The sequence below is a fragment of the Microcaecilia unicolor genome, chromosome 3 (assembly GCF_901765095.1).
Source record: "Microcaecilia unicolor chromosome 3, aMicUni1.1, whole genome shotgun sequence".
Lineage (NCBI taxonomy): Eukaryota > Metazoa > Chordata > Amphibia > Gymnophiona > Siphonopidae > Microcaecilia > Microcaecilia unicolor.
Window position 1 is genome coordinate 175,063,932 of NC_044033.1, and position 13,400 is coordinate 175,077,331.

General features: G+C 44.1%; 1 protein-coding gene across 2 annotated transcripts in view; it reads right to left on the reverse strand.

Moving 5' to 3' along the window:
• PIP4K2C (phosphatidylinositol-5-phosphate 4-kinase type 2 gamma) overlaps positions 1–13,400 on the reverse strand; it is a 63,085-nt gene that overhangs the window by 49,087 nt on the left and 598 nt on the right. For both annotated transcript variants that reach the window (XM_030196611.1, XM_030196610.1), the window contains exon 2: positions 10,157–10,254. In XM_030196611.1, coding sequence (XP_030052471.1) covers positions 10,157–10,221 — 65 coding nt within the window. In that variant the 5' untranslated portion in view covers positions 10,222–10,254. The remainder of the gene's footprint in view (positions 1–10,156; positions 10,255–13,400) is intronic.

Genomic DNA, 13,400 nt, shown 5'->3' on the forward strand with positions numbered 1-13,400 from the left:
AGGCGTCCTTCAAGTCCAGAGAGCATAGCCAATCATTTTCCTGAATCATGGGAAGAAGGGTGCCCAGGGAAAGCATCCTGAACTTTTCCTTGACCAGATATTTGTTCAGGGCCCTGAGGTCTAGGATGGGACGCATCCCCCCCCCCCCCCCCCCGTTTTCTTTTCCACAAGGAAGTACCTGGAATAGAATCCCAGCCCTTCTTGCCCAGATGGCACGGGCTCAACCGCATTGGCGCTGAGAAGGGCGGAGAGTTCCTCTGCAAGTACCTGCTTGTGCTGGAAGCTGTAAGACTGAGCTCCCGGTGGGCAATTTGGAGGTTTTGAGGCCAAACTGAGGGTGTATCCTTGCCGGACTATTTGAAGAACCCACTGATCGGAGGTTATGAGAGGCCAACTTTGGTGAAAAACTTTCAACCTCCCTCCGACCGGTAGATCGCCCGGCACTGACACTTGGATGGCGGCTATGCTCTGCTGGAGCCAGTCAAAAGCTCGTCCCTTGCTTTTGCTGGAGAGCCGAGGGGCCTTGCTGAGGCGCACGCTGCTGACGAGAGCGAGCGCGCTGGGGCTTAGCTTGGGCCGCAGGCTGTCGAGGAGGAGGATTGTACGCTTGCCAGAAGAGTAGGGAACAGTCTTCCTTCCCCCATAAAAACGTCTACCTGTGGAGGTAGAAGCTGAAGGCTGCTGGCGGGAGAACTTCTCGAAAGCGGTATCCCGCTGGTGGAGCTGCTCTACCACCTGTTCGACCTTCTCTCCAAAAATATTATCCGCACGGCAAGGCGAGTCCGCAATCCGCTGGTGGATCCTATTCTACAGGTTGGAGGCACGTAGCCATGAGAGTCTGCGCATCACCACACCTTGAGCAGCAGCCCTGGACGCAACATCAAAGGTGTCATACACCCCTCTGGCCAGGAATTTTCTGCACGCCTTCAGCTGCATGACCACCTCCTGAAATGGCTTGGCTTGCTCAGGAGGGAGCTTGTCCACCAAGCCCGCCAACTGCCGCACATTGTTCCGCATGTGTATGCTCGTGTAGAGCTGGTAAGACTGAATTTTGGCCACGAGCATAGAGGAATGGTAGGCCTTCCTCCCAAAGGAGTCTAAGGTTCTAGAGTCTTTGCCCGGGGGCGCCGAAGCATGCTCCCTAGAACTCTTAGCCTTCTTTAGGGCCAAATCCACAACTCGAGTCGTGAGGCAACTGAGTGCGCATCAGCTCTGGGTCCCCATGGATCCGGTACTGGGACTCGATCTTCTTGGGAATGTGGGGATTAGTTAAAGGCTTGGTCCAGTTCGCCAGCAATGTCTTTTTTAGGACATGATGCATGGGTACTGTGGACGCTTCCTTAGGTGGAGAAGGATAGTCCAGGAGCTCAAACATTTCAGCCCTGGGCTCGTCCTCCACAACCACCGGGAAGGGGATGGCCGTAGACATCTCCCGGACAAAGGCCGCAAAAGACAGACTCTCGGGAGGAGAAAGCTGCCTTTCAGGGGAGGGAGTGGGATCAGAAGGAAGGCCATCAGACTCCTCGTCAGAGAAATATCTGATGTCCTCCTCCTCCTCCCACGAGGCCTCACCATCGGTATCAGACACAAGTTCACGAACCTGTGTCTGAAGCCGTGCCCAACTCGACTCCGTGGAACCACGGCCACGGTGGGAGCGTCGAGAGGTAGACTCCCTAGCCCGCACCAGCGAAGCTCCCTCCGCCGACGTCGTCGGGGAGCCTTCCTGGGAGGCGACCGCAGTCGGTACCGCAAGCGGCACCGATGTCGGAGACCTCACCCCGGGCAAGGGGCCAGCCGGCGCCTCGCTCAACGGTACCGGTGGCGCAAGCACCCCCGGTACCGGAGGGGAAGGGCGCAACAGCTCTCACAGAATCTCTGGGAGAACGGCCCAGAGACTCTCGTGCAGGGCGGCTGTGGAGAAAGACATGGAAGCCGATGCAGGAGTCGATGTCAGAATCTGTTCCGGGCGTGGAGGCTGTTCCGGGCTGTCCAAGGTGGAGCGCATCGACACCTCCTGAACAGAGGGTGAGCGGTCCTCCCGGTGCCGATGCCTACTGGGTGCCGACTCCCTCGGCGACCCAGAGCTCTCGGTACCGACGCGGGAAGGAGACCGGTGTCGATGCTTCTTTGACTTTTTCAAACGAAGCATGTCACCGGAGCTTCCCGGTACCGACGAGGAGGATGTAGAATCCAACCGTCGCTTCCTCGGGGCCGAGGCCGAAGAAGGTCGATCTCGGGGGGGGCTGTACCGCAGGAGCCCTCAGGGTAGGGGGAGACCCACCCGAAGGCTCACCGCCACCAGCAGGGGAATGGACAGCCCTCACCTGCACTCCAGTCGAAGCACCACCGTCCGACGACATCAGCACTAGTGGAGGTCCCAGTACCACCGACGCCGACGCAGCCTTCCGATGTTTCGGCCCCGACGATGCAGAGGTTCGATGCCTCGATGCAATCGATACCGTCGCGGCCGAGGGCGGAGGTGTTGACGCTGTCGACGCACTCGATACTCCCGGTGCCGATGCCGACGAAGAGACCGAGAACAAAACATTCCACTGGGCCAATCTCGCTACCTGAGTCCTTTTCTGTAAAAGGGCGCAAAGACTGCAGGCCTGCGGGCGGTGCCCAGCCCCCAGACACTGAAGACATGACGCGTGCCTATCAGTGAGCGAGACTACCCGGGCACACTGGGTGCACTTCTTGAAGCCGCTGGGAGACTTCGATGACATGGGCGGAAAAATCACGCCGGCGAAATCAAAACTCGTAATTGCAGTAAGGCACCAAAAAGATGGGGAGAAAAAAACTCGACCCGAGGCCTCAAAGGGGCCTACCCGGAAAACGAAAGAAAACTTAACGGGGCCAAAAACTAGAAGTAAGGGAAAGGGAAAAAGACCAAAAGGCCCTTCTCCGGAATCCCTCTTTTTTTTAGCGAAAGGTCAAAAAGACGCGCGAGGGTCAACTTAAGGGGCGCGAACAGCGCAAAACACGACCGTACCGAGCGCGGACAAAAGAAGACTGACGAACACGAGCCGGTTCAGGCAGGAAGACGGCCGTGCATGCGCGGTGCGCATGGGCGAGCGAGGACTAGCAAAGGACTTTGCTAGTGAAGTTTCCTATTGGAGGGGCTGCCGTGGACGTCACCCATCAGTGAGAACAAGCAGCCTGCTTGTCTTCGGAGAAAATTAGCCACACAAGTGTAACACAGAACACTCTCAAATCAGAGAAACCTATGTCTAGCACACACATTCCTGCCAGCCACCACTTGCAGAAGCTGTCTGTCGAAAGATTTGCTATGCTTTGCCCAACTCCATTATTCTCATAAGACAGAGCATGTGGGAGACTGGGCACTGATCAGCTCAAACCTGTAGTCACATGGTACCAAAAAACAGAATAGCTGTTCCAGAGGTGGCAATGCCAACAAATTTATGGATAAATATAGAAAGATTAAAAAAAAAAATGGAAGGTGAAGGCACACAGCTACCTTTAAGGGATTGGAAGTAGAGACAGGATTGTGAAGGCTGACTGGTGGGAGAGTTGCTTGAAAACATGGATAGAGAATATCTGGTCGGTGGGGGAGATGGACTTAGGGAAAGAAAGAGAAATTATGTCTGATAATTTTCTTTCCTTTAGTCCTACCTGACCGGTCTACGACATGTGGTTATGTCCATCAACCAGTGGATAGAGACAGAGAAAGCAGTTGTGCGATTCAACCCCTTAAGGGCACCATGAGCCTTAGAATGCTGAATATTCTGAATGACCCAGCAATGGAGCTCATGTTCGCACTCCAGGTCAAACGAATTTATCCATTACTCATTCCCATAATGCACTATGATACTTTGACATACAGTTCTCCAAACTGGGTCAGTAGTTGCCTAAAATTCTGAAATCAGTTAAAAAATGTCAAAACAGAAATACTTTGAAGTGTGTAATTAGAAAATAATCCAGAATGGATTGCAGTGGTACATTATAAAAATGCACTTGCCTTTTTTTTAAATGCCCAGTTGGGGTATATATGCTAATCTCAACTTTGTTAAATGTTTCAAACATATCCATCTACTTGCTCCCATGATATTACTGAATTCTATTATTCTGTCTCACTGTATTTTCAAACAAGTTACACTTAACCTAAGTTTGCTTGGGATAATGTGTGATATAAATGTAAAAAAAAGCTATTAAATCTTTTTATTACTGTTTTGGGTGAACCAATGTGGCGGCAATCTCTGCTTACTGGCTTCAGCCTGTTAAATCACCCTATCTCCTGTTTTATCTAACCTCCTTAGTAAAGAACATACATGGAGGAGTGGGGGAAGGGAAAAGGGGAAACAGAGCACGTGGGATACTAGGGGATGGAGAGGAGAGGGGGACATGCTGCTCATGGATATATGTATCTTAATTTTGTATTTAGCAGAGTACGGAAGAAAATGATTTATGTTACTTTTACTAGTATTTTTACTGATTATAGAAATTTGGCTTTCTTGGGAGGGGGACAAGGTGACTGTGGCACGGCAAGGGCAAGGTGGGCAGGGATAGGTTAGATTCCCGCGGGGAGAGGTGGGGATGGGTTAGATATCTGTCCCTGTGCAACTCTGTGAACCAGAACTGGCCTCAATTCCCACTGAAACTCACTGTGACTCTAGGCAATTAACATAACCCTCCATGGCCCAGGTACAAAATAAAGTACCTGTATAATTGTTTATTGCTCAGATTTGTTATACTGCTCTATCTAAAACATGGTCAAAGCAGTTCACAAAAATAATAAAGTTATAGAGGAAAATAACACCATAATTGATAGAACAGACTAACTCCATTCACAACAGAAAAAGGGGAATTAACAGTAAAACACAAGGATCTCTGGTCTCCCAGGTGCCCTGGAAACCTACTTAGAAGGGACAAGAATCAATATGCCAATTCAATATAGTATGTTTTAAGTTGAGATTTAAATACAGAAAATGATTGTTCTGACCTAATATAAGAAGGTAGGTCATTCCAAAGTCATGGGGCCAAAAAAAGGCCAATATCCTAGTTGACTCGTAATGTGCTTTCTTTGGTGATTGAAGTACAAGGCAAAGGGCATCAAGGGAAAGCAGAGTCTGGGCGAGTTTATATGGAATAATAAGTGTCGACAAGGCTCTTAATTGTATCCGATATTAGATATAACATAACAACATAGTAGATGACGGCAGAAAAAGACCTGCACGGTCCATCCAGTCTGCCCAACAAGATAACTCATATGTGCTACTTTTTGATTATACCTTACCTTGATTTGTATCTGTCTTTTTCAGGGCACAGACCATAGAAGTCTGCCCAGCACTAGCCCCGCCTTCAACCACCGGCTCTGCCACCCAATCTCAGCTAAGCTCTTGAGGATCCATGTTTATCCCACGCATGTTTGAATTCATAACATAACATAGTAGATGACGGCAGAAAAAGACCTGCATGGTCCATCCAGTCTGCCCAACAAGATAAACTCATATGTGCTACTTTTTGTGTATACCTTACCTTGATTTGTATCTGTCTGCCCAGCAATATCCTCGCCTCCCAACCACCAGCCCCACCTCCCACCACCGGCTCTGCCACCTAATCTTAGCTAAGCTTCCGAGGATCCATTCCCTCGGAACAGGATTCCTTTATGTTTATCCCATGCATGTTTGAATTCCGTTACTGTTTTCCTCTCCACCACCTCCCGCGGGAGGGCATTCCAAGCATCCACCACTCTCTCCATGAAAAAAATACTTCCTGACATTTTTCTTGAATCTGCCCCCCTTCAATCTCATGTCCTCTAGTTCTACCGCCTTCCCATCTCCGGAAAAGGTTCGTTTGTGGATTAATACATTTCAAATATTTGAAAGTCTATATCATATCACCCCTGTTTCTCCTTTCCTCCAGGGTATACATGTTCAGGTCAACAAGTCTCTCCTCATACGTCTTGTAACGCAAATCCCATACCATATAAGTTGTACAGAAGTGGAGAGATGGGAGAACCCTGTGGAACTCCATAAGGAGGTAACCAGAGAGATGAAAAAAAAATCCATCTTTCAGCATTAGATACTGTCTGCTCTACAAAAAGGACTCAAAACCAATGTAAAACAGAGCCTGCTAATCCAAATTCAGACAATAAAGTAACATGTTATGATTGATGGTATTGACGCCTTACGTATCACTTATGGAAATGCAACATAAATGAGTTACAGAAGTCATCACAAGCTCTGAGCTGATGCGCTTTTGCCAAGTTTGATAGATATCTGCCACATAACAGTAATGAGATGTAGTCTGTCAGACAAACGGTCATTTTGCCGGCTGGAAAGTCCAGACTATTAGCCTCGAAACAAGTAATTGTAAACTCTCCTATGAGGCTGTGTTTTTTCCCTCCCATGTAAAAGGTGATTGCCCTTCTACAGTCTAAGGAGTGAAGAGTTCTTTGTGCCCTTGGAAAGAACATAGCTCTCATAGCTTGCTATGAAGAGCAAATACTAGTTTCAGTAAGAACTTTAGAAAAGAATGGCAGATAGAAGGCTTGATGCTTGCTTATTCTACATGCCAATGTTATCACCACTATGAAATGTACTTTCCAGTGAGGAATTTGAGTTGTGCCATTTCCATAGGTTGAGCTAATACTGCTCCAAGGTCCCAGGAAACTGGAGGTTGTATATACCACAACCCCTTCATGAACAGCCACTAGTGAAAACCCAAAACATGTGGACAGTACTTGGCAACAGTACTGAAGAGTTCTTTCACTGAGGAAGTGCAGAGACCAAGACGGACAAGTGAAATAGGCAAAGTGCAAGATTTAATTGGAAAACATGTAAAAAGATGTGTCTTTCCAGAACACCACTCTGGAAAACATTTATCGTGGACTCTTGGATCTTCATCTAACCAACATAAGTATATTTTCTCCTTTTAAGAGCAACAAGACTAGCAAGTAGTATCCTTATTGCCAATTCTAGGTAATTTATGGAAAGGACAAGGGTTCTCTCCTGATTCCGAGAAACAAAATCTGAGCGCTTCAATAAACTGACTGATTTCTGGTCTACATCTTTTAGAGAGACAGAAACCAGTCTTGGTACAACCAGTGAGGTCTTGTGCTGCCATAACAGAGTGGGGATTAAGCATACAGAAAATCTTCTCCCAAGCAGAACCTGAAAGCTTGCAATACTATGTTGGGTCAATTCGGTATTCTAGAACAAAAAAGCTGAGGTAGCTCCTTGTCCTCTGATGTAAGATCTGATCACGGCATCTGAAAGAAATCACAGGCCTATGTTTTCTGCTACTATGAATTGTACAGTCTGCAAAGGAATGCAGGGGAGTACAGTAGTAAGTATTCAGTGTTCCACACTGAAGGTCATGCTAGGCATATAAGGGGGGGTGTGGGTCTGCTCAGAAATTAAATGAGATGATCACGTAGAAGTGTCTTATGTAAAATACCTGCTACATAGTATAGCCCTATCATACAGGTACAAACTTGTTTTGGACAGAATCCGTTTTCCTCAAATGTGTGTGAAGATGTGAGAGGTCAGACAGTGACCTCTTCAAGTTATTGCCTGACCGACTTTCACTAACCACACGTCTGGATTATCATTTTATACACCTTCTCCCAAAATAGGTAGTGCTAAAGGGTATCATTAATGAGGGGCAGTTAACAAGATTAGCAAGTGTTATGTTACTAATCAGCATTACATGTATGTACTAACAAGCCATGTATGTATTATCCTGAGCTGATGGAAATCACAATATTGTAACGCTAAATAAGGTTCAGCACAATACTTTGTACTTCAGACAAAGAATCTGATTGCTGAATCCCTGTCTTTTGCCATGATAGAATAAACACTTTCTTATGTTAAGGGAATTGATTATTTCATTCTCCACAAGTGTTGGTGGGTGGGATCTGGAGGCTTTGGACTGTTTCGGATTGCCTAGGCATACCAGTTACCGTTTGACACCAGGTAAGAAATGTTCTTATTACGGTGCTGTGTATGGCTGGGTTTTCTCTGTGATCCCTTCAATGTCTCTTGATCTCACTTTTCTTTCCTACTGCTAGTAGAAAGCCAATATAGCATTGTCGAAACTTTGAAGGTTGTTTATTTAACTGAATAATTTGGCCAAATATTTCAGCTGCACATTTGTTACCTCCATCTCACAGCTGGGAATTTTTCTCTTCTTATCTCAGTGTTGATTTTGGGTATACCCTTCTTTCCAGTCTGAAAGATCCTCGGACCCTCTCTTGGTGATGCCCCTCTCTCCTGGTTGAGGGGCTCCTGGTTCTTTCCTATCACATCCCTTACTGGCAAAAGATGTGGCTCATAAATGACCAACTTACTGTCCATAAAGTTGGAGGATGTGGCTGAATGTATGTACCAAGGTACTCTGCACTTCTGGGATATGTGTCATCAAAAGCAAAATGCAATGTCTGTTTATGTGGTACTACATAAGCTAGAGTGAGAAAAGATTTAGTGGAGAACACATTTCAATATCCTAACCACTGACAATAACTAAGAAGTCAGTTATCAGTGGTATTTACCATACTAAGTTTAGTAAAAATGTTTCCAAGTACCATAAACACATTTGGAAAGGGTACAATATACAAGGTTCCTTTTTCCATAAATAGTGACAGGGTCTCAAGTGTTTATTATATCCATAAAACTACTAAATCTGATTTAAACTGGGATCTAATCTTTTTAACTGGGTTTACTTTTGATAACATAAATGAAGATGAATATTTTATGCCTTATGGATGCAAGATGTTGAATTACCCCCAGCTGAAAGCAATTTGATGCTCCAGCTTTGTAGCAATGGCACTACTACTATCCTAATGGCACACTAGGATAGGGAAGAGACTTACTATGGAAATAATTATTACGTTTGTACTGTCCTGGTCGCCTTTAATATAAAAACACTTCAGCCTCCTGATGGTTTTCCCCACTCTACTGCCTTCTTGGTCTGTGGGTGCTCCTGCAATAACCAAGGGATGCTAGCACTTTGCAAAGCAGCAAAGCTTTGGGGAAGAGAGCATTTTTCAATAAGATACTGGCAGCATGTGACTGAACTGGCATGCTCTTTGCAAAAGCAGAAAGAGTCATAGCTCTGATTAACCACATGACACTGATGCTATTCTTTCTGTTGGAACAGATTCCAGTACAATGCCCAGTGCTTGAGGATTTTTTTTATTCATACCAGTGCACTGGGGATAAAGGCACAATTATCAGCTATCCAGTCCTTGTCCAAATACCTCTACTCAGCCTCAGAGAACTGTAATGCTGCCCCAATGTGTTAAGGAGATGCCCAAAGAAACATCATGACACATGGTTTTTGCAGCTGTACTTCTAAATACGTTAATTACTGCATTTGTCAGTACATCAGCAGATCTATGGGGCTTTTGTGCAGCAGAATATTTAGAAGGGTTTTTTTTTCCTCCCTGAATCATTTTGTGGTTTGTCCTTACTTTGCTAGTGTCTAGATAAAAAAAGGCAAAGAAAAACAAATTATGCCAAGGACTTTTTGCTGTACCCTATAAGAAAGGCAAATTGTTAACATATGCCCCAGAATAATCTGCTGGGTAATCCTCACATATCCACTTGAGATTAAAACACTTGCATTTTTATAGAAATAATTTAATAACTACTCTACAATTCTAAAATCAGTGATTTTTATTCAGAAAAGAAAAATGACCCCCCCCCCCCCAAGTCTTTTAAAGAAGTAAATGCCACAGCTGAAAGACTACAATTCATCTGTACATTTTAGCAGCTGCCCCCACAGATCAGATTATTTTTTTTTGGGGGGGGGGGGGAGAGAAGAGGAGAGGAGTAGTGGTGACTTCAGAGATAACCAACCATGGTGGTATTATGTTTTAGATTTTCCATAAAAGGAAATAAGAAAATTACTCTAAAATATGCACCAAGCTCAATCCTGCCTTAGGCACTGCATTTCAGCACACAGAATATAAACAATGTCAAGAATAGGAAATGTTTTCAAAGAGAAATAGAATTTTGCTTTCCCAAGCACTGGATGGACCCTTCCCTTGATTCCCAGAGAGAAAGGGACAGCTACCTTAGTTAAAACAAACATGAAAGCCATCAAACCAAATGACTTCAATTTACAACCAACCAGTTGTTTGAACAGATGTGTGTTAAAAAGTACATTTTAAAAAGCCCTACTTTTTACCTACCTATTGAAGAGATGATTATTTACTTTGATTTTGGAATTGGCCTTAAAATCATCTGGCAGTAGCATTACTGGAATGGGAACCTGGTTGAGTTCATTGACCTGAAAGGCAGAATTAAATAAGTTGATATCACTACTTTGTACTGTTACACAAAATGTTGCTGTTGCACAAACAGTGCATTCTTCAGTTTTTAATGTGAACATTCAAGAAGTAAGAATTTCAGAGTTTATTCATGTGTTTCAACAATGGCCATCTGACATCCAAAAACCCTCCCTACAAAACCTCTTTCCCCTTCAAACTGAGCTAGCCACTAGAGTTGCCTAATGGTTACTGTAGTGGACTTTGATCCTGGCAACCTGGGTTCAATTCCCACTGCAGCTCCTTGTGATCTTGGGCAAGTCACTTAACCCTCCATTGCCCCAGGTACAAAAAAAAACTCACACTGTAAGTCCCTTAGGGACAGAGAAAGTACCTGTATATAATGTGTTCAGAGCTGTGTATGTCTAGTAGCACTATAGAAATGATGAGTAGTAGTAACTTAAGAAATAGGCCCCACTGACAATAATGGGGTTCTGTTAAATAGCATTAACACACATTAGCAAATCTAACCATTAGATTATAAGCCCTCTTAGGAAGAGACCTATACCAATATGGAGAACGGTGATTAAAAGTCAACAGACTAAAATGAGGTTTTAATGAATTCTGTTAGAGCAAACAATTTGTAATACAACAGTCGAAACCCACCCTTTTAATTGAGAAAATAAAAGTTACAGAAGTCCAAATGTAACTTTTTAGACTGCTTATGGACCCATGAAAAAGAAAAATAATTTTAAAATATGAGCCACTCAACATGCTGCATCTGCTACTTTAGTCATCTTTTCCCAGAAACATCTATGTAACTCACCTTGAACTCTGATTTGGAAAAGTGTGCAAGTAACCTGTACATTGAAACTCCAGATACCATCACTGCTGCTTTCCTTGATACTACAGCAGCACTAGGGTTTACACACAATCAAATCTCCAACCCCTGAAAAGGAGTTTCTGCCATGTACATGTGACCTGGATTGGCCACCGTTGGAAGCAGGATACTGGGCTAGATGGACCATTGGTCTGACTCATTATGGCTAGTCTTATGGTCACATGCTATACTTGGTGTGCTGCAGAAGTGCCGACATCTCTGAACACAAGGATGAAAACATAGTATAACACCTGTACCATGCGGAGATCACGTTCGATAAAAACAATTTCTATAAAAACAACCCAAAACAGAAGTGTCCAACCAAAGTTTGGAAGGAAATTAGAGACATGAGAAACCTGACTGCCGACAGTATCCTGGAGGCCTTTTCCATCTTTTATCCACATAGCGGTAGGACATTATTATTTGTAGCATTTGTATCCCACATTTTCGCACCAATTTGCAGGCTCAATGTGGCTTACATTTGCCGTAAAGGCAGTATCAGGGGATGGGACGACTTCCCTATCAAGAAAGGCTAAAGTGGCTAGGGCTCTTCAGCATGGAGAAAAGACAGCTGAGGGGAGATATGATAGAGGTCTATAAAATAATGAGTGGAGTGGAAAGGGTAGACCTGAAGCGTCTGTCTACTCTTTCCAAAAATAGCAGAACTAGGGGCATTCGATGAAGTTACAAAGTAGTAAATTTAAAACGAATCGGAGAAAATATTTCTTCACTCAACGTATAATTAAACTCGAATTCGTTGCAGAGAATGTAGTAAAGGTGGTTAACTTTAACGGGGTTTAAAAAAAGGTTTGGCCCGCTTCCTAAAGGAAAAGTCCATAGACCATTATTAAAATGGACTTGGGGAAACTCCACTGCTTATCAAAATAATAATAAAAAATTAAATGGGAGGAAGGTGGGAAACGATGATGAGAACGGTCGCAAAATAGAGGGACACCGATAGCAGTGAATGGTGAACAATATCCCTAGCGACTGGTTGAGACATTCCCTTAATAGAAGGCGCACTTCTTTGTTTTTCTACTAGCTTGCGTATTACTATTTCTGGGATAAGCAGCATAAAATGTTTTGTACTTTTTGGGATCTTGCCAGGAATTTGTGACCTGGATTGGCCGCTGTTGGAAACAGGATGCTGGGCTTGATGGACCTTTGGTCTGTCCCAGAAAGGCAATACTTATGTACTTTTGTAATACACTCATTGATTACTTGGATCCTGCAAATTCAAACAAACTTTTAAAACTGTTTCTGTCAGCTGCAGCATCTATTAAATCTCTTTCCATATACTGATAAGTCTGATCAATGATCCGTATCTTGTCACAGCTAAACTATCCTGTGCATTGGTCAAACCGACAAGAGTTTGCATCAGCTCCAACTTAGAATGCTGCAGAACCAAGAGTGTGAAAGTAATGTGACCACATCACACCCTTCCTGCAAAAACTGCACTGGCTACCAATACCCTACAAGGCCAAATATAAAACTGATTTTCAACACTCAGCCAAAATGGGTACAGTTAATTATTTAGGTACTCTAGCTCAATATATAACTAACCCTCTACACAACTTTGAAGCTTCTAAGATTCTCTTTATAGAGGCCATTAACATTTAAATTTTAGATTGATTAACAGTTGGTCACCTAAAAAGCTCCATGACATTGAAAAGTTACTTTATAAAATGTTGAACTTTCCAGAAAAGGCAAAGCTCTCTCATCTCCGGTGTCTAACGAAATTCTACATAGGACCCTAATTGCTAGGAATGAATAAAAATAAATCTTGAGAAAGACAATTCACAGGATATCTGGCATTCAGCACATTCCCCATCCTGCTGTAAGGGTATATCTTATATTACATAGTATCTATACATTCCTTTGTTTTTACATGAAGCTGTCCCCACTCACACCAGCCCGTTAACCAACATGTTATCTGTCTATCAGAAACCCAGTACAACTGCATCCAAACCCAGAGGGTCTTAATGGCACGGAAAAAAATTATAAATATTACTACCTTTCACTCATACTTGAGCTCTATTTATAGCGTGAGGTGGTCATTCAGGAGCAAGCACCTTGTGATCCTTGTCATTCTATTAAATTTTGAACATTTTCTAAATTAATGACCAAAATTCTAGCATTAGTACAAAAAAGTGCTGTAATTGAAAAGCTTCTTTTGGTTTGTCCGTTTTGTTTTTCTCTATGCCAGACTAGCATGGGGGGGGGGGGGGGGGGGGGGAGGGGGGAAGTGTGCCAGTGACCCAAAAACATTTATTCGGGCAGCAGATCAAC